Below are 20,449 nucleotides of genomic sequence, written 5' to 3' on the forward strand. Positions count from 1 at the left end.
TGGATCCTAGTGGTAAGAACCTTCCCAGGTTCCTGGATCATCAGTCCTGTGGTACAGATAAGTTTACCTCTTCTGCAAGTGAGGAAGCTCAAGAGGCCATGTGAGTGCCTCTCAGGCTAGGGACATCATTCATCTGTTGGTGCCTGGGGCCACTGCTGGACCAATCTCAAAGTGTTTCAACTTAGAAGGTGCATGGAAGCACAAACCCCAGGTCTTCCTCAACTACCCCTTGTAATGTCTGCCATGTCTTGCCATCAATGAATCTGAAGGGCCCAGAAGAGCCACCCTCAGGCATGAGTCGGGTAGGTAACTAGCAGCTGTGGGTTGGCAGCCAGCCAGCTGTAACCTCACAAACATCCTGCATCCAGATTCTCACCTCTATAGCCTGCATGGACTTGATTTCCACCCCGCACTTCTTTCCTCTCTCTTTCAGGGAATCCTCAAATGGCTCCATGAGGATGACCAGCTTGAGGCCCGGCGTCTCCTTCCTCTCCACGTGCTCCAGCAGAAGTATAGCCTTGTGGGGTTTATCCACGATTACGATGCAGATGTCCGCTGTGGGGACCAAAGGGGAGAGTCAGACTGAGTAGGTGCAGACTGGGACTGGACAGGCCACGGCAAGCCACTATTACCAGCTGGTGTGTAAATAAATGTTTGAGACAGGCTATAAGTGCCATGCATCGTATGTACCACGAGTATTGGGAGGAGTCAGGGCAAAGGCCAGGGAGCTTCCTGAAGCAGATACTTTCTTTCAGGTAGACCTATCATCTCAGGTCTGCCTGGGGTATTTATTGCCACAGCAAGAATTGATGCCAAGCTGCAAAAACCTTATATGGTCATAGCCTTTTAGAAAATAGAGAGAGAGAGGCTCTCTCTTGGCATCCCAGACCAGGGAAGGAGGCTTTAGGTGAGACCTGAATAAGGACAGTTCAGACTTAGGAGGCCAAGTCAGGGTCTACCATATAAGCTCTTAGTGTTTTGGTTTGCTTTTTCAAATTGTGAGATAGAGTCTCACACAGCCCAGGCTGGTCTCTAGCTGGCTGTGCTGTGGAGAATGGCTTTGAACTTCTGATCCTCCTCCTCCTTCAACTTTTCAAGTGCTGAGATTTCAGACATGTTCCACGGTGTCTGGCTAATATCATAGTATTTTCTGAGGCCAGAAGTAAGATTTCTTTTATGAATGCCCAACCATCAGTATGACCCAAGAGGCTGGAGGATGAGGGCTGGTTGCTTATTAAAGAGAGAATGGAGCTGGGACTTACCTGTATTGATGATGTAGCTGATAGACCCTGGGCCCAGGGTGTCATAGAGTGGTACCACCACCATAGAATACGTGTAGCAGGCCAGCTCAGCAATGATCCACTACAGAAATGCAAAGTTGGGGTTAAGGGGAAGGAGGTAAGATCAATCCAGTGAGTTGGTGTGTGCCAAGGTTAACCCACAGACCTCTAGACAATGCTTGCTAGGCTAGTGTATAACCCCTGGATTTCATGTTCCAACAGTCCAGATTCATTCCCTGACCCTACATGGGCTTCTTTATCATGACTTTTCCTCCTCTGTGGCTCCAGGTACAAGGTGGATGGACCTTGGGTAGGACATCCATTCCTGCTGCAGGGAAGAGCTGGGCAATCAGGTGGTGACACTGTGGCCCTGGATCTCACTTTTTGTCAGTCCCAAGGCCCTACCAAGAGCAGAAACAAGACTCCCAATCCCTATTCCACTGGTACCTCTGAAAGCAGTCAGACAGATGCTCACCTCTGGCCGATTTTGTGCAAAAACACCAATGAACTGCTCTGTGCCCACTTTACAGTCATGCTGGAGAAGTCCCGAGCCCAGAAATTCAGCCCTTTTGGCCACCTGCACACAGATGGGTGGGGGTGGGGGTGGTAGAGAAAGGAGAAGGCTTGAGCAGGGATTGTTCAGTCTTTTCTCTTCTGGGCTCCCCATCCAGGCACACAGAAAGCCCCTTGAAGCTGAGGCAGAGGAATTTGGTGGGAAGGCCAGAAAAATAAAACATGACCTGCTCTGGCTTGTCAATGTTCCATAAAGGATGTATGTGTGGAGGGGGTTCATGAAGCCCCCCACCTATCCCCTGGGAGATGTCCATGGTCAATGGCTGGGGTGGGAGTGGGGTCCTAGTGTTCAGTGATATGGTTGCTGGTAAGTTGCTCACATTCCTGTAACTAAGCTCTTACCCATTCCCATGTAAGCAGGTCACAAAAGCCAGACAGGAGAGAGAGAAAGAGAGAGAGAGAGAGAGAGAGAGAGAGAGAGAGAGAGAGAGAGAGAGAATGTGTGTGTGTGTGTGTGTGTGTGTGTGTCAGGGTGGTGATTTGTCAGGAAGGAGTTCAGTGGGGTAAGAGGCAAAAGCAACTCAGACACATTATACACCACTGTCCAAGAGTTTAGAAACAAGTATAAGAATGAAAAACAAAACAAAAAAAGACCTTGTAGACATTCTACACCAGGCTTCAAATGTGGGCATTTTCCAGTGTAGTGCATTTCTCTAAAGACTTTGAATAATGAAGACTTTAATATTGTACATATATTTGTACATTTCAGTCTGTTTTATTTTACTTTTATGGCTTCCTGGTTTGTTTGTTTGTTTGTTCGTTTTACCACATTTGAGAGTTTTTTAACCATAGATAATGTTTGAATTGACAGTCACTATGCAGATAAACACTGAATTCACATTGTTCTATTTTTTATATTATGTTGTATAAAAACATGAAATTTTCCAAGGTAAAAAAAAAAAGCCATATTTTTTTACCTTGAATTTTAAGAAATGAGGCCTCTGGAACCCAGCTGGATAGTCCTGAGCCTCCTCTCAATCCAAAACGGGTTGGACAGAGCTAGACAGGGTGGGGTCTGTGCCCTCACTCACCTCTTGGTAGGACAGCCACTGGTAAGGTTGTTCTGGCTTCCGGAAGCCAAGACAGGGTCCGTTTCCTGCAGAGACACAAGTGGGCCTTGTGTCAGGGAGGACTCACCTCCTGCCCCTGTCCACTAAGCATAGGGTGGAAAAAAAATGTGCGGTGGGTGCCTCTGGCTCCAGGAAACTTCCCTCCAGCGTGTATCTGTGGCCCAAGAAGGTTGTAAGAATGCAAGAACAGCTTCTCCCTGGGGATCGGGGAGGCCAGGAGTGAAAATAGCATGGTACCTAGTTCCCATTATGACTTACATGGCAGTTCCTATGGGAGATCTAATAGGAAACTTATACTTGGTAGCAGCGGGCAGTGGGAGCAAGTATCAGGATAGCCCTCTGTGACAGCCTCCCTTTGTCTCATACCTGGGACTATTGAGGCATCTTAGGGGTGCAGGTTCCAAACCATGTTTGACAGTATGATATGGCAGTTCTAGGCTCCCCAGGGGCTGCCCATGGAGGGTATGAAGAGTACAAAGCACTCAATGTGAAGGGTTGAAGCAAAGCTGAAGTGAGCCCTATCTAAGTCAGCTGCTCCTCTTACTGGTGGAAAGACCAGGAACTCTCTGTTGACCTGGGCACTGCTATCTCCCTCATCCCATGTTGGAGATCTGCTCAGTGCCTGATACAATTTTCCATATACCTCTCCTTACCTGAGATGCTAAGCCCACGGCAGAACACCTGGTACATGGTCCGGGCATCGTCATAATAGTGGGTAAGCAACTGTGTACAACCCCCAATCACAGATCGCCGGGCTCCACCACTGTCCTAGAAAAGAAACACCAGAAAAGTTGGCTGAGGCAGGCAGGAACATTAGGAATTAGGGCTCTAGAGTGACACAGCCTGAATGCACTCTTGGTTCACAGGGTTGATTGAGGCTTGGAAGTGCTCACATTCATGGCTTGTTCACACCAGAGTATACGTACCCAGTTTGTTTGTGCCCACACTCAAAGAATTAGTTACTACACACAGGCCCAGTTTAATAATGTCTCATACACATCTACACTTGCCAAGTACACATACCATATCAGCAGACACACAATGCCCACATTTTTTTTTTTTTTTTTTTTTTAGGAACTCTTGAAACATAGCTCTAGAGAAAAAATGGGAGTCTGTTATCACTTAGAATCAGGATCAGCCTGCCAAGGTACCCTGTACTGGGCCATCTATTGCTATGCTCCTAGGATAGCTATATATAATCTTAAGCTAAGAAGATTGGTACCCATCATTGACATGCTAACATGGATTTGCTGATGACTATGCTTTAAGGTACTTTCCAAGGAAGTGAAGCCTAAGAGTATGGGTAGGGGGAGTACAGACTGGGCAGCAAGGCCCTGGGCCCTCAACAATGCAGATCCAGAGAGGCATGAAATGAAGGCCCTCTGTGATGGTACCAGGGACAGGAGTAGGACATCTGTGCCTTCCTCTTCCCCAGGGTCCCCAAGCCCAGAGCTCTTCTACCATGGCCCTGCCTGATCTCTCATGCTATTTGGGTTGTCCTGGGATGGCCCAGAGCTGGCTAGTTCTTGGAACATTGAGTCTAAAGAAAAATTAGCACCACAGAACAAACAGCCGAATGTAAAACCACAGGCAGCTCTCAACCATTTGGAGTGGAAAGTTCTGATCTGCCAGTTCTGTCCAAGAGAGACTCGCGTGGAAAGTTAGGGGTACATGTAGTCAGACCTGCTTCATACCCGGGCAGCAGATGTGATGCTGCACGAGACTGTGTGCCAGGGACTGGGGCGGGGGTCTTGTGTGTGTGTTTTGGGCAGGGACACCTGGTTGGAGTTTGAGGGATGCACAGGGATTGGCCAGGCAGAATGTATAGCATGTAGTAGCAAGCACACACTTATGGTACAGGAGCACAGAGTGTTGGGGGACTGTGGGTAATCTGTGGTGCTCTAGAGAAACACGAAGTGAGAACAGTCTAGAGAGGGACACCGACCCAGGAGTGAGGGCTGGACTTTGGGCAGAGGGAAGGGAAGGGCTTTAAGCTGGAGGAGTGAAATAGTCTGAGTTATGTGTGTCCCAAGGAGTATAAGAGTGCTTGCCATCCTCACCTCATTTCTTGCCCCTGTCACCTTTGCCTAGTTCACACAGCCACTCATGTTCCTGAAGGACAGGGACAGAGAAGTCTTCCCTGAAAGGGTGGGTCTTTCTGGAGGACAGGGACAGAGGTTCTTTCCTTAGGTCTGTCTGGGCGAGATGCAATTATAAGCTGAACCAAGTCCAACTACTCCTAGTTGTTTCCCTGCACCACCCTACCAACTGCTTGGTGCTCCTTTGAGTTCTCACTTTATAAACTCAGTGAGTCCCAGAGCCACAGAGCTCAGGGAGGTACTTTCAGGCCTCCAGCCCAGGATTTCTCTTCTCCATTCTCATCCCTACAATGCTGGCCTTTTCCAGCCCCTCTCCGACCGCCCAGCACCAAATACAAGCCAGCGCTTCCCCAACAGCACATATTTTCAAGAACACCTGGGCCTTCACACCCATCACTCCTTCTAAGAAGTCAGCCTGGGAGTCCAGATCTCTGTTCTCTCTGTGCTCTTCCCAGTTGGCAAAACACTGCCAGGCTGATGGTCACCAAGATGTGTGATCAAGAACAAAGTGAGATGAGCAAGTGTGTGGAACATGACCCCACTTAAAACAGGGGAGCTGGGTGTGGTGATGTGCACCTGGAATCCTAGCACCAGGGACCCAGAGGCAGGAGGATCAGGGGTTTGAAGCTAGCCTGGGTTACATGAGACCTTGTCTAGAAAAAAACATAACCAACCAACCACAAAAAAGGAGATGAGGCTATCTCTTTGCTCCTGGCTGGCACAGAACTACTAACAGAACCAAAGGCCAGCTGCAGGAGACAGAAGTTTTTTGGAATGAGGCCTTTCGTTTCTTATGAACCATGTAAATGCACTCTCCATGGAAATGGCACAGCAACATTTAGAACACAGGCAGAATTAAATACAAAACAAGCCAAAAAAAACAAGCAAAAAACCAAACCAAACCAACCAAACAAAAAACAACCATAACCCAAACCAAAACAACAGCAACAAAAACTAGTTACTCTTCAAGAGGACCGGGGTTCAATTTTCAGAACCCATATGACAGCTCACAACTATCTGTAATTCCAGTCTCAAGAGATCTGGTACCCTCCCACAGACACATGTGCAGGGAAACACCAATGCACATATAAAAAAAAATGAATCTTAAGCAAAGGCCAAAGTCCTTAAGTTCCATGGAGATGCAAACCTCACTAGTTCCTTGCTGGCAAGCCAGTGAGTGTATCTTCCTGGTTACTGCTAACCTCCCTCTGAGCCAGGTGCTGTGAGAGGAAAAGGCCCTGGGACAAGTTCAGCTCTGGTCCCTGTCAGCCAAGAGTAGGGGCAGGAACTTGGGAGTGAATTTATCCTGCAGGCCCCAAGGACCTGCTTAGCCTGCCTGATAGTCAAGGTCAGGCTTTGCCAAGGGTCAGTCCTTGGCAGAGGTAGGAGGACCATCTTACTGGCAACCTTGCTCAAGGCTGCTGCAGAGCCTGTTGGCTGGTTACCAGGGAACACCAGGAATTTTTGGGCTACTTGGAGTCAAACAAGCTACATGTTTGGCTTCTACCTTCTGGAGCTACTTTGCATGACGGGACAGCTCCTGCCCTGCTCACCTCCACTTCTTCCGACTGCTTCAGGAGGTTGCATGGTGGTTGCAAGGCCTTTGGCCGGTGGGTGAGCCAGTAGGCAAGGATGGCAGCCAATGCACCCATACTCACGAGGGTGGTAGCTGAGAGGCTGCGGAAAAACTGGCCCAAGTCTGATAGCTCAGGCAGCCGCAGGATCCTCAGGATCTCCTGGGTCTGCATCTTCTCCAGAAGTGAGAGGGCAATCTCTGTAGGGATAAGAGATAGGTGAGGGAGGAAACCAGACAGACAGGCCATGGAGGAATTGCTAGAGGATGGGTCAGATATGCAGTCTCCTAGTACAACACATTACAGCCCAGAAGATGGACACCTGGAGCTGCTTTTCTCTGGTGAGAGACTAGAGTCCTCACTACTCATACCCAACAGCCTGGCATCAGTACTCCTGAGAACCACATGCCCAAGCCGGGGCCATGACTCTACATCTTCCAGGGGCTAGTATGTACTGGCAGTTCTGGGCACAGAGTCTCTCGGATGCTACCGGATCCACCTCTGAGACTGAACCCAGGCTTTGACTCTGAAGGAGAGAAGGAAGGGAAATTTGGCAGTCTGTGGACTAGCCCAAATTGATAGCTCCAGGCTTCATGACTTGAAGGTGATGACCTGTATGGCAATATGACCGTTGTGGCTCTACCACACATGGGGTACCAACAGGCACAGCTGGCCCTGTCCTTGACTGGATATAGTTAGTGGATCGGAGGGAAGTGTTTAGACATTAAACTGATGGGAAGAGGGAAGTAGACAAGGCTAAGAGGAAGGACTATAGTGGTGGATGGGTCTCGTGGTACCAGCACCTCCTTTGATGTGCAGGTGGTGGCCAGCGTGTACTTCTACCCACTGTGGTCCAGAGAATGCTGGGAGGCATGGAAGATGCCATGGGGGTGGGGGGGTGAGCAGGCCATCTTCCAAAAATCTCTTATGTCCTTTTGTTAGCTGCTAGGTGATGACACATTGACAGAGCAGGGACAGCTCGCTAGGCTCTGGGTTCTGCATCTTGCTCAGGACTGAGAGGTTGCAGAGGAATTGGTCAGGTGTCAGATGCTAGAACTCACACTGGTGCCTCTTAGTGTCACTACCCAGTATGACTTGGAGCTAGAAGCTCTTGGGATATGCATAGGTCTGCCGTTCCAGTGGTTACAGGGCAGGCTCTGGACGCCTCACCCTGTTCGCAGGCTGCCTCTTCATGGGCCCTTGACATCATGGAAGTGGTAGGTATGGTTTTCCTTCTTGAGAAACAAAAATAAATGCCAGCAGTGGTGACTCTGGAGCCACAGGATAGGAGCTAAACAATTGCTTGACCTCTGACTATTTATTCCTCCAATAAATAGTAGTTGAGCTAGCCTATAACATTATCACATGACATGAGGTCAACAATGTGCAAAATCATCATAGGCAGAGGGTTCAAGTCTCTATTTATAAACTACACACGGTTAAGCATACCCTACCCTCTCTGAACCTTCACTTCCCCATCTTTGAAATGGGTACTTTGAAAGTACCACTGGACATGGCATAGCCACAGAACTATAGACATAATTACAAGATGTGTTTGTTAGATGGGAGAGGCTGCTCAGCCCTGGAAAGAGTAGAGGCAGGACTGGCCCAGGTGGCCCAAACACTGAACAGAGTCAGTTTGTCCTGGACCCTGTGCTTCCATGGGAGTGCAGCTTTGCAGACGCACACCAGGCTTTCTGAGTTCCAGGGATACTCACCAGCCACCATGGGTGCTCCTAGAGATCTGTGAATGTGGGCCCCTAGTCTGGCAAAGGCATCATCCCTGATCTGTGGAGCTTAAAACCCAATCTCATTAGCAGTTGTTTTGTTGTTGTTGTTTAAATGTGTGTGGGTATTTTGCTTGCATTTATGTCTATGTGCCACATGCCTGGTAAAGGTCAGAATAGAGCATCAGATTCCCTGAAACTGGAGTAAGCAACAGTTGTGAGCCACTATGTTGGTGCTAGGAATTGAGTCTGAGTCTCTGGGAAAGCAGCAAATGTTCTTAACTGCAGAGCCATCTCCCCAGCTCCCTCCAGAGAGCAGTCTTCTTAAGTGAGACCAATGATAAAGAAAACATCCCACAGCAATCTCTCTCTCTCTCTCTCTCTCTCTCTCTCTCTCTCTCTCTCTCTCTCTCTCTCTCTCTCTCTGTGTGTGTGTGTGTGTGTGTGTGTGTGTGTGTGTCTGTCTGTCTGTCTGTCTGTCTGCAGGCCAACTGACTTAAGATTCTCATTATCAGAGCAGAGTCACAGCTATGGACCAGTAACTCCACCAAGGAAAAAAGGAAAACCTCTCTATGAAGGGAGGGCTCTGGGCAGGTGGCCAAGTGGCCTTCTCTTCTGGGGACATCCCCTTACCTAAAAATGTAGATGGGAAGACCAAGCTCCAGCCAGACCTACCAGCTGAGTGACTCACTACTTAGTGGGAAATCTAGACGCTCCCACCAACTTTTGGGGTGGACTCTGAGCTGAGGGTGTTTTCCTTTAATGAAATCGACTGACTCAGTGGGCCCCCATCCAGCCCCAAGGACTCTACTAGATGGTTTAAAACAATATTAAAGGGGCTGAAAGAATGTCTTGGGATCACCAATCCTTGGTCCTTGTCAGTTGCTCACAGGCAGACCTCTGGCTGACACACAAACTAGGCATCCAAGGAAGAGGGTTGGAATGCTTGCCACCATCCCAGGTCACACCATGGGATGGCTAGGTCAGCCATCCACCCTCCCACCCGTGTATCTGGCAGCCTCCACGTGGTCTCTGTTCTCACCAACTCAGAGTTGCGGGGTAGACATGAGGGAGTGGGCGGCGTTGTACAGTGTGGTCTAGGCTGTGATCAGACACAAGGCAGCAGAGGAGGTGCCTGACTCAGCTATGACAAGACAGAGAGGACTTCTGGCAGGAAGTGATACAGTTGTTGAGGTTGAAGGGTGAGAAAAAGGGTAGTCCTAGGCAGAGAGAAGCCAACATGCAAAAGCTGGAGAGTGCCTGGAACTCATGGGGAGCTGAGTATCCTATTCAGGTAATAAAGCCTTGAGCCCCTGAAATCCTGTACAAAGGTCCCCATGGCAAGCCTTTGAGGATAGTCTCTGAGCTTCAGGAAAAGTGGGATTTGATTAAACTTCCTCACTTCCTGATTCCTAGAAAAACCTGTACAACATACCAAACTGTTCAGCCCTCCGGATAGCTTCTACAGTCACTGCAAGGATGTCTCCACTATGTTAGTGGAGGAAGCCAGCTATGTTAGTGAGTTAAGGCTTCATGTGGCCACCCTACCCCTGCTAACACACACCCATGTCCACAGTTTTCCTCTCCTTTGCAATCATGTTGGGCACACAGAAAAACACAAACAACAAACAAACAAAAACCAGCTCTCGCCTTGTCAGAAGGACCCAGGTTCAGGTCCTGGGAGGTGGTGGTAATGGACAGAGATTGGACATGGGATCAGCCAGAGGGATCAGTCGTGTGTTCTTTGCTTTGCACACACCATGAGTCTCCTCCCACCTGGACCAATGAAGGGCATTAGATGAAGGACATCCCACTGCTCCTCAGGTGACTGACTACTTAAGGAGCTGTCTACAGTGGCCATAGCTCCATTGGCCCTGAGTCCAGCCTGCAAGCCTCCTTGGCAACCAGAGGGGTCTGTTTTACCAGCTTCACCTCCTTAGACAGTCAAAAGTGCTTGCGTTTTGTTTTTGTTTTTGTTTTTTTTTTCCTTCTTCTGAATTTCCCTTCAGACCTAGGAGCCACTTCGGGGCAGAGCTATGAGTCCAGGTCCTCTGAGGACACTGGCTCTGGAGGACACTGGCTTCAGAGCCAGTGTCCACCACCAAACCCTTGGCATGTGGGAGAGGAGAACAAAGACTAGGTCTGGGAGTCTGGTCTCTGGTTATCTTACACAGCCTTGGCCTCCTCTGACCTCCTGTTACCTGGGGTGGTCCCCGAGGCCCAAGCCCAGCTGTCTCTCTCCATGCCCCAGGAGGCTTTTCTGGTTGCAGCAACTATGGCAGGTGGGGGTATACAGACAGACAATACCCCAGGGGCTAGCAGATGCTGCCGTTGCCAAGTGAGCTGCTGTGGGTGTTTGTAACTGTTCACCTGGCAGGGAGGACCCAGTGCTCACAGAAACTGGCTTCCTCCCAAGCCTCTCCCTCTAGCAAGGAACCTTTTGGACTATCAAGTAGTAGCCCAGGCTGGACACCTGAAACTTCTACTCACGAGCTCACCCTGGAGGGTGGATGGTTTAAGCCATCAAGGGTGGGAGAGAACAGAACAAAGGGAGCTTTGGTAGGCTATACAAAGATATCCTCGGTAGGATGACTCCAAGGTGATAAAGTGGAAGGTTCGTAGTCCCAAGCACAAACCCTATAGAAATGGCCCTGGGAGACAGTGAACCAGCGTTGAGGGACCCCTCTGCTGATGCAGCTTCCCATCCCAGTACTCCACATCTTCCTAAGCTACCATTATACTTCTGTATGCAATGGCCCACTACCCAGTACAGCCCAGATCCCCAAGCTGGCCTCTCCATGGATCTCTTTTCTCTAACCTGTACTTATGTTTGCACCAGAGTTAATTTCCTGCTACACAGATGTGACTCTGTCATGCCACTGCCCAAACACCTCATCTAGTTCCCTACTGCCTTCTGACCCAGTGTCCAGACTCAGCATGTTTGCCCTGAGGATACCTATATCCCTCTGAATCTTCCCTTGGATTTCCTTAGCATCACCCTGGATACTCTGAACAGCGGTAAGGCCTGGTCTAGTTGGGTTCTGGACCTCTGCAAACCTCAGCAGCCTGCAATAATGATGGGCAACGTGAACCAAGCCATCAAATCATCAAACAACCACCCTACCTCCCATTGGAGAGCTCAAACCACAGCCTCACCAGGCCCCAGAGTGTAGCACTCTAGTAAGCAAGTTAGGGAAAGGGCCAAAAGGTGGATTCCAGTGCCGCCGAACTGAACAGCAACCAAATCTTAATTTAGATTCTTGATAGCTATGTGGTCTTGGGCAAGTCACTGAACCCTTCTGGGCTTCTTCTCAAATAGGATCATGGGCAGGGAGTAGATGCCAGGCACACTATAAAGGAAGCGATTTAGTGGAGAGCAGTTAGCTGAATCGGTTACATCATGTGTTCGCCAGCCAAGGGGGCTCAAAGACAACTTGCAAAAGGCAATACAGTCACCATCCTACCTTTCCAGCAGGCTCCGGGCACTGAGGAGGTGGTGGAGCTGATCCTGCTAGAACCAGTCTCCCTTTCCAGGGCCTGTGGAGCCCAGGGAAAGAGGTTACCACATCTTGATCAAAGGACAAAAGTTGCGAAGGCCCTGCCCCTGGGGACAGCTGGTGGCAACGGCTGCCTGCTCTGAGAAGATGGGGATAGGCGAGACTAACGGTAGGAACCGTGGCTCCCCTGTGGCTGTGGGAACAGGTCTTGCAGGACCAAGGCACAGAGCAGCTCTGTGAGGCGCTGTTGGCCCCTCAAGGCCCCCACTGGCCCCCCCTTCATCTGCACATGGGGCGGTGTTGGCTCAGGCCAGCTCAAAGCCAAGCAACCAGGCCTTAACACTTTCACTGCCAGCCTGCCAGGGCCTCAACCCATGCCCTCTACCTTCCGTGACCCCACATTGTCTTTAGTCTGGGAGGGGAGTTGGCCATGGCTTCTTAGAAGACAAAGCCTCTCTCTCTCTCTCTCTCTCTCTCTCTCTCTCTCTCTCTCTCTCTCTCTCTCTCTCTCCCCCTATCTCCCTCTCTCTTTCTCTCTCCCAATCTCTCTCCCTTTCTCTACACACACACACACACACACACACACACACACACACCCGAGACACTAATTGGAGGCCAGGGAACTTGGCTTCAGCATCTTCCAATCTGCCAGATTTCATTTCTTTGTTGGGTCCTCTTTTTTCACTTTTTAAAAATTATTATTATATTTGCCCACTGTGTATGTGGTGTGTGTGTGTGTGTGTGTGTGTGTGTGTGTGTGTGTGTGTGTGTATGTGTGTGTGTGTGTGTGTGTGTGTGTGTGTGTACAAGAGTACCACGACATACATGCTCAGAGAACAACTTATAGGAGTCAATTCCCTCCTTCCACCACACGGGTTCCTGGGATCAAACTCAGTTTATTAGACTGGGCAGCAAGTGTCCTTACTCACTGAGCTATCTTGCCACTCTGCCTCTACTTTCCTCCAGACATCTCTCAGGAGGACAAGTACCTCCTATGATGCTCCTCAGAGACACATAAGGGGCAACCAGAGTTCTGGGGTGTGTGTGTGAAAACTGCACTATGCCAGGGGCATGGAGCTAAGGGGGCAGTTCTTTTCCAGGAAGTGTGACTCACAGTTGCCAGGGTAAGAAAAGCTCCCACCTCACTACCACACCTGAATAACCCTAACCTGCACCGCCATATGGCAGACCCCACTAGCCTAGCAGTGGTCTCATCTGCACACGGGTCCAAGCTCAGGTCTGTGTGACCGAGGGGCTTCCACTCCACTTTCCTCTTGGCTTTAATTAGATTTATGGAGCCACAGATGACTGAGTAAAGGGCCTTCCCAACTCAGGCATTGCCAGGAGAGGCTTTGTGTGTATCCCTTGTGAGATAGGGTTGCTGAGTTACCAAGTGGCTCACTCTGGAACTCTCTGGGGAGCCTGATTACAGCTCTCTCTTAAGGGTGGCTGAAGCTCCTTACACGCAGAAAGGCCCTCACTGAGGGTTATTGTGACTAGCTACTTCCCTGGCTACCGCCATACTCACCGTCACCATGCCTCCAGCGTCTGCCTTCACCAGCCTTCACAGCCATCCTCAAGACAAGCACTTCTCAAAATTTCCACTCACCCCAAACCCCTGCTGGAGACCATGGCCACACACGTGTGATGAGCAGATCAGGAAGCCAGGCTCAGACTGTGCTTCCAGAGACTCAGAAGCACAAGGAGCCTTGAGATCAGAGTAACAAAAAGAAACACAGTATCTTTTTCCGCCAGCGCTGAGATAAGCCTTGCTCTCACCGTAAGTCAGGCACAGAGAAATCACAAGCCAGAGGGATAACAGCAGCCATGGTAGCTGCCCCTTTGGAGATATCTACCAGGCAGAAGGACTGGAAATGAAGGCTGTAATGGACTAAGGGTTTGTGGCTAAACTGATTTCCACTGTTTCTTCTGCTGCCACACTGCACTCTGGGACAGTAGGAAGAACTCCAGGAAGACTAGCGAGGGTCATGATCACCACACAGACGGAGGCTAGGTCTCATTATACAGGAAGACAAGACCTAGGCATATCAAGATCCTTTCCCTTTCAGACATGGTTGGATTGCAGTGGCCTTAGGGCCAGGAGTCCATTTCATTGCTAGCCTAGACTGAGGACATTGCCACAAATGCTGCAACTTCAAGCTCAGTGAAGGACACATCTGCTCTCCCGGCAGGAACATGTGCTCAGGAGTCCAACTGCAGATGGCCAAGGCACAGGGGGGATGGATAGCGGCCTCCTCTAGCTAGGACCATGTTCCTTGAGGTAGTAAGGGTCCTGGCAAAACGTACTTGGGGTTGCTAAGGTGTGAGGGGGAAACTAAACAGTGCCCTGCTTGCCTGACTGCCACTTATGAACACTGCGGTTTTCTTGGGGGATACCTGCTCAGAAAGAAAAGGAGGGAGAGCCAGGATGGGGACCTGAAGGACAGCTAAGCTTGGGCAGGGTAACACAATGGGTTGGTAAGTTCCAGGAAAATCCTGTAAGCTGTTGGTACCTGCCAAGATCCCTCAATGTAGGGAAGGAGGCAGGAGGAGCCTGGCTGTAACAAGGACCAGAGCAGCAAGCTGAAGCCAACCGGGAGGACATTAAGTCACAGAAGGTAAGAGATTACAGATGGCAATGTGTGCCTCGTGTCTTTCAAGGCATGGCCTGTAGGTACCCTGAGGCCTAGAGATAGAAAAGTGTCCCAGACAGGCTGTATCAGGCTGTATCACTGTGTCTTAGCCAGGAGTGCAGTGCAGCTGTTATAGCCTGGAACCTATATGGCTCCTTTACCCACAATTCCAGGTAAGGTCTCTCTCTCTCTCTCTCTTTCTCTTTCTCTCTCTCTCTCTCTCTCTCTCTCTCTCTCTCTCTCTCTCTCTCTCTGTGTGTGTGTGTGTGTGTGTGCATGTGTGTATATACCTTACAGGTTAAGCAATGAATTAATCAGTATTATTTTTTGTTCAAGGTACATTTTCTGACAATGATAAATTACCACACTTTCTAGCTGCCACTGGAGGAAATAAAAGGGAATCTTCTTCCAGTACTGCTGAAAGCAATGCTGATAAACAGAGGTCTGCTGTCTTCTGCACCAGCACTCTGGAGGTCAGGGGTGGCTAGTAGCACTTGCAGCCTCAGCCTCTGGCCCACAGGGTTAAATTTAGGGCTCAAGTTCTGGGCCCTTGGCTGGGCCAGGGACTAAGAACTCGGACCTCCTTTTCAAGGGCAGGATGAATGGGGAAATATGCAAATGAACGCCCTGCCTCCCAAGCTGCTGGGAGGGCCTGCTGCTGGCAGGCCGGCATCACTCCACTCTGGGCCTGTCACATGAAAGGGTTTGCACTCCTGCTGCTGGCTCCTGCAGCCAGGTCAGGCTGGGGCTGTTCTCACCAGAAAACAAAAATCTCTTTCAGACCAAGGCAAAGTGAAGGCCCCAGCTGGTCCAGGGAATGCTATTGGAGGCTGTTGACGTTGACCTACTGAGGGTACACATCCCTGAATTCTGACTTCCCATCCAAAGAAAAGAGCCCAGCATCTCTGGAGAGGCCCCTAGAAGCCTCTGTGGCCACTGAGGAAAGCATGGGAGTGGGGTGTGAGGGATGGGTGGGGTATGAGGGATGGGGGTGGGATTGGGGTTGGGTAGGGTTGGGGTTGGGTAGGGTTGGGGTGGGGTGTCAAGGTTATTGCAACAAATAAGGTTATTCCTCCTGCAGTTCTGTTGATATTGTCCTTTTCAAAAGCAGCAACATCAATGGCTGAGATAGAGAAGGCAAGTTTGTTTTGTTTTTGTTTAGGGAGCCCCTAATAACCCTAATAACTGTGGTGTTTATGGTGAATGCCAAGGGAGAGACAGAGGGAAGGACAAGGGGCTAGGACAAGAAGAACTTGCAGTGTTGTCACAGAGAAGGCCTTGAGGACAGAGGCCATGGTCTTTTCAACCAGGTACTGTTGCTTCTCCAGAGGCAAGGTAGAAAGGCAGGGAAATGGGGGTGGAGACATGAGGACAGGTCTGGACCTCCTGATTCTGAAATACAGTAGAAGCTCCACACTAGCAAACAACACTATAAGCAAGAATTCCAACACAACTAACAACTGCTTACGGCCTTCCCCCTAGCTGTAAAACTGTAAATTGTCTAAGAATCTCACCAGAAAACCTTTTATATGGAAAGGATGCATACCAATGCCCTTGTGCACCCCCAGGGTTTCATCTGATCAGTATGACTTCATTCACACCATCAAACTCATAAGGAGAAAAACAGGCGAACTGTTTCTTAACAACCTGTTGAGTTATAACTTGGGAGCAATGGCATATGTAGATAATGCAGACGGCACACCTTGACTCTTCTTTGAGAAGCTCAAGCCAGAGCTTCTGGGTGTGACTCACTTTCTGAGCACACCTTCCTCTGTGCCCTCTGGCTTTTGCCTATGTTGAGGTATCTTTATTAAGTCTCAACTCAAACTGGTTAGTCCCCAAATTCTTTTCCACACTGAAGCCTGGTTTGGAGGTCCTTAAAAGGTCTAAGGAAACTCTAAGGCTGCTGAGGGTGACAGTGGCTTGCTGTGTCTCTGTCCCTCACCTCTGACACGCCAGGGTCACCAAGACCTGTCCTTCAGCCACAGAGTAAATCTTGGATCCCACAAGCATCCATGTGAGGCTCAGAACGCTGCTCTTAAGGATCAGTGATTCAGCCAGCATCATTTAGCTTGAAAGCACAGCCAGGGCAAGGCCTTAGCAGCCCCTTCTGGAACCACACAAGCGTGAGAGGTGTTACATGGATCTTCTACAATCCAACGTAGATGACCTTGTTGGCTTTGAAGTCTAAGAAAAGACCCAGCCCTGGTAGGTAATGGATCATTGGCCACCACCCACCTACCTCCAGTTGTCCTACTTTAGGGTGGGGCTACTCAGGATATTTATGAAGCTAAGATGCCAGATGTGTCTCCACGAAACTTCAGAGCACCTACCCAGGGGAGAGAATCAAGAGGCAGAGGAAGAGGAGGAGAGAGGACACAGTGGACCTAGAAAATGGGAATTTCACAAGCCATATCCTACCTTCTGCCCAGCCTGCAGCAAGGAGATCAGGAACACATACACCCAAATCCCCAACTAGTCTGCTGGCAAAGGGAAGGCCATGTACCCTAGACGTGGTCAGGCTTAAAAGATGGCAGAGTGGCAGCTGAGTAGAGGTGAGGTGAAGGCTTACCCCAGAAAACCTCATCCTATCAGATGAATTTCACCATTGAAATTCTCTGCCTGCTAAGCAGGAAGCTAGAGTCTAAATGGCTTCATGTGGCCCCAGATCTGGAAATAGAACAGAGGGGATGCTACTTCTGAAGCCATGATGGTCTCTGCCAGCCTGGATGATTCCTACCTGATACCCCTATTCCCATGTTGATAAGTATGTTCCTTCCACTGGCCTGAGAACATCCTGTCCAGTCTCTACTTCCTTATCTGATCTCACTGGCTGGACCACATCCTACATTTCTGCTCTCTCTCTCTCTCTCTCTCTCTCTCTCTCTCTCTCTCTCTCTCTCTGTCTCAGCTGACTGTCCTGCTATACAGCCCTGGACTGACCTTCTTGTCCAGTTTCTGGTTGACCTCAATGTCGACTGGCCTTTCTGCTCATTCCTCAGAACCTACTGTCAGTGTTCACACGGGTCTGGGGCTAGAGTTGAGGCAGGAATAGGTGGACAGGTAGATCTCGAGGGGGTGGGGGGGTGGGGGGGTGGTGTCAAAGTCCCAACAGTTCAATGTAGTGGGAAAAATGGGGCTGATAATAGGTCCAGTCCTGCTTACTCCTTCCAGTTCCATAGATATACAGATAATGCTGTGAGCAAGTTAGTGGAGTTTGCCTATTTCACCAAGAGTTGTTTTTTTTTTTCTCCCTACCTCCCCCCCCAACCCCCCGTGGCCACAATTCACTGGGTTGGTTCCTGGCTCCAAAGGGTCCCAATCTGGATTTGCTTATTCCAGGGTCTAGGAACTGAGATTCTGATTATTATTGCTCTAAAACCTCAATAAGCAGCCAGCTTGGAATGTACGCCTGACAGGACAGAGCACAAGCCAGAGGTAGCCACTCCTAACCTTCCACAGATATCCTCTACCTGAATGCTTAGTCTAAGGTGAGGGGATAAAGAACATTTCTATGCTGGGCGGTGGTGGCGCACGCCTTTAATCCCAGCACTTGGGAGGCAGAGGCAGGCGGATTTCTGAGTTCGAGGCCAGCCTGGTCTACAGAGTGAGTTCCAGGACAGCCAAGGATATACAGAGAAACCCTGTCTCGAAAAACCAAAAAAAAAAAAAAAAAAAAAAAAAAAAAACCAACCAAACAAACAAACAAAAACCCACAAGAACATTTCTATGAAGGGCAGATAGATAGGGTCAAGGGGGTTGTTGTTGGAGACTGGTTCTAATGCTTTGATTCAATCAGAAATTTGGGTGTCCAAACGCTGAAGGTCCTTGTCCCCAATTGATTTTTAATCGATCAATAAAGTTTCCAATGGCCAATGGCTGGACACAGGACAGGACACTTAGAGTTGTGCGGGCTAGGACACAGAAAGGAACAGAGCAGAATCGCCAGGATGCGATGAGAACCAGAAGAGGAGAGCTGCAGGAGAGCCAACAAGCCATGTTGTAGGAAGCCGCTGTTAGCGGTGGTATAATGCGCCATTCCAAGATGGCACGGGCATCGTGTCCTCCCAGTAGTAAACAATTAACTGCGCAGATGCAAAAAGGCAAAAGCGCGCCAAAAGCCACTGCCCATCCCGGGGCGTAATATGGGGTGATGAGTGAACAGCCAATCAGAAGTGAACACGCCACTCTAGGGTATATATAGCAGTGCCTTTCCCGGGCTTGGGGCCTTTTCCGCTTCTGCTGTTACAAGAAGTAAAGCCTCGTCTGTAGTGATACCCGATTACTGCCTCCGTGTCCTTTTTCGCGGGCGAAGGGGACACAAAAGAGGTGCGCGCAACACCATGTGAGAATTCAGGTAGGTGGCCACTGGCCACTTCCCTGATTGGGCTTGGGGTGGCAGGAAAGGTTTAGGAGTGCCCAGCCTTTGAGGGAGCCAAGGCACTTTAAAAATAAGCTAATGTGTATATATGTCTTTCATTTGAGGATCCCAAGATAGCTCCTGGGTGTGCAAGTGCAGTTTGCTGGGAGCCAAATCAGTGTAATAAAACCTCACTGCTACAGTGGGTCTAGTTGGAATGAAACAATTTAATATCTGAGATTAATGATTAGATATCAGAATAGATAGGGAAGTTCAGCTCAGAATTTCTGTTGCAACATGTGTTAACAACTTCTCACAGACCCTATGTCTGCCATGAGTCAGGAGAGTATTTGGCTATGACTACACCTGATAGGTGAGTGAGTGGCAGGACTCCATGCCCAGGCATCCTAAAGACAGCCTCCAGGCCAGATCCTGAGATCTGGTGGATAGTGAGTGAGAACTAGGGCTAGGTCAAGGTAAGGGGCTGGAACTATCATACCAGGCCATCCACAAAGGCAGGGACTTGACTGGATCTTTTTCTCAGCCATGCTGGGCAATGTACCTAGAACTGCCTATCTGTAGGGAGATTAGATCTTGGAGTTCCAAGGAAGCAAGAGCCCTCAGAGAAATCTCCCTTCTACAAACCATTTATCCTGAAGCTGTGGGACATTCACCCATCCACCCATCTACCCATCCGTCCATCTATCCACCCATCCATCTACCCATCCACCCATCTACCCATCCATCTATCCACCCATCCATCTATCCGCCCATCCATCTATTCACCCATCCATCCATTCACACATCAATCCATCTACCATCCATCCATCCATCTATCTACCCATCTACCATCTATCTATCCACACATCCATCTATCCACCCATCCACCCATCTACCCATCCATCTATCCACCCATCCATCTATCCATCCATCCATCCATCCATCCATCCATCCATTCATATTTCTCCCTCACGTCTGGAGCTCTTGAACATCCCAGCCCTGGCAATATCGGGGACCAACCAGAATTTGTCCTTGCAAGGTGAGGCCACTGATGAGATTCTTCTCAGCTATGCTGGGTAGAGCAGTCAGCACTCACTCCAGTTTGTTTGTTTTTTGAGAGACAGTATTGCATACCCCAGGCTGACTTGGAACTTGCTATGAAGTCAAAGTTATACTTGAATTCCTGATTGCCTTGTGTCTGCATCCCAAGTGCTGGGATTGCAGGCATGGGCTACCACACTCAATTTTTACTTCAAACACTTTCTGTTGTTGATCTTTCCTCATCAGGACCCTCTGGCCTAGAGAGTTTTTTCTTTTTTCTACTTTATTTCTGCTTGTTAGAAACCTGTCTCTCTTCTGGGCTGCAAGTCTGGGGAAACATTCTGACCCTCGGCTTCTTCAAGCAGCTCCCTGCTTAAATTCCACTGGGCCTCAGAGCTTCATGCAGTAAGTGGTGATAACAGCAACATGGCATTGTGGGAAGGTTGAAGGAAAGCTTGCAGAATCATAGAAACGTGATGATTGACAAACAGTGTGTGCAAGGTGAAACAGAAATGAAGATGATATGTTTACATTCTGTTCCCTCCTTTCATTCAATGGATTAAAAGTGCCTACTGTGTGTCGGGTGCTGGGTAGA

General features: G+C 49.4%; 1 protein-coding gene across 5 annotated transcripts in view; it reads right to left on the bottom strand.

The window, feature by feature from the left end:
* The window catches only part of Acsl6 (acyl-CoA synthetase long chain family member 6), a 57,198-nt gene that overhangs the window by 32,772 nt on the left and 3,977 nt on the right, over positions 1 to 20,449 (bottom strand). For 3 of the 5 annotated variants that reach the window (XM_034504379.2, XM_034504377.2, XM_034504378.1), the window contains exons 2-7: positions 6,576 to 6,796; positions 3,577 to 3,691; positions 2,885 to 2,949; positions 1,756 to 1,857; positions 1,263 to 1,362; positions 377 to 555 (exon numbers count right to left, since the gene is read on the bottom strand). In XM_034504379.2, coding sequence (XP_034360270.1) covers positions 377 to 555; positions 1,263 to 1,362; positions 1,756 to 1,857; positions 2,885 to 2,949; positions 3,577 to 3,691; positions 6,576 to 6,770 — 756 coding nt within the window. In that variant the 5' untranslated portion in view covers positions 6,771 to 6,796. Of the gene's footprint in view, positions 1 to 376; positions 556 to 1,262; positions 1,363 to 1,755; positions 1,858 to 2,884; positions 2,950 to 3,576; positions 3,692 to 6,575; positions 6,797 to 11,787; positions 12,086 to 20,449 lie in introns of those variants that run through there. The other 2 variants (XM_034504380.2, XM_034504381.2) reach the window with 2 other exon arrangements.

This window comes from Arvicanthis niloticus, chromosome 6 (assembly GCF_011762505.2).
Source record: "Arvicanthis niloticus isolate mArvNil1 chromosome 6, mArvNil1.pat.X, whole genome shotgun sequence".
NCBI classification, from domain to species: domain Eukaryota; kingdom Metazoa; phylum Chordata; class Mammalia; order Rodentia; family Muridae; genus Arvicanthis; species Arvicanthis niloticus.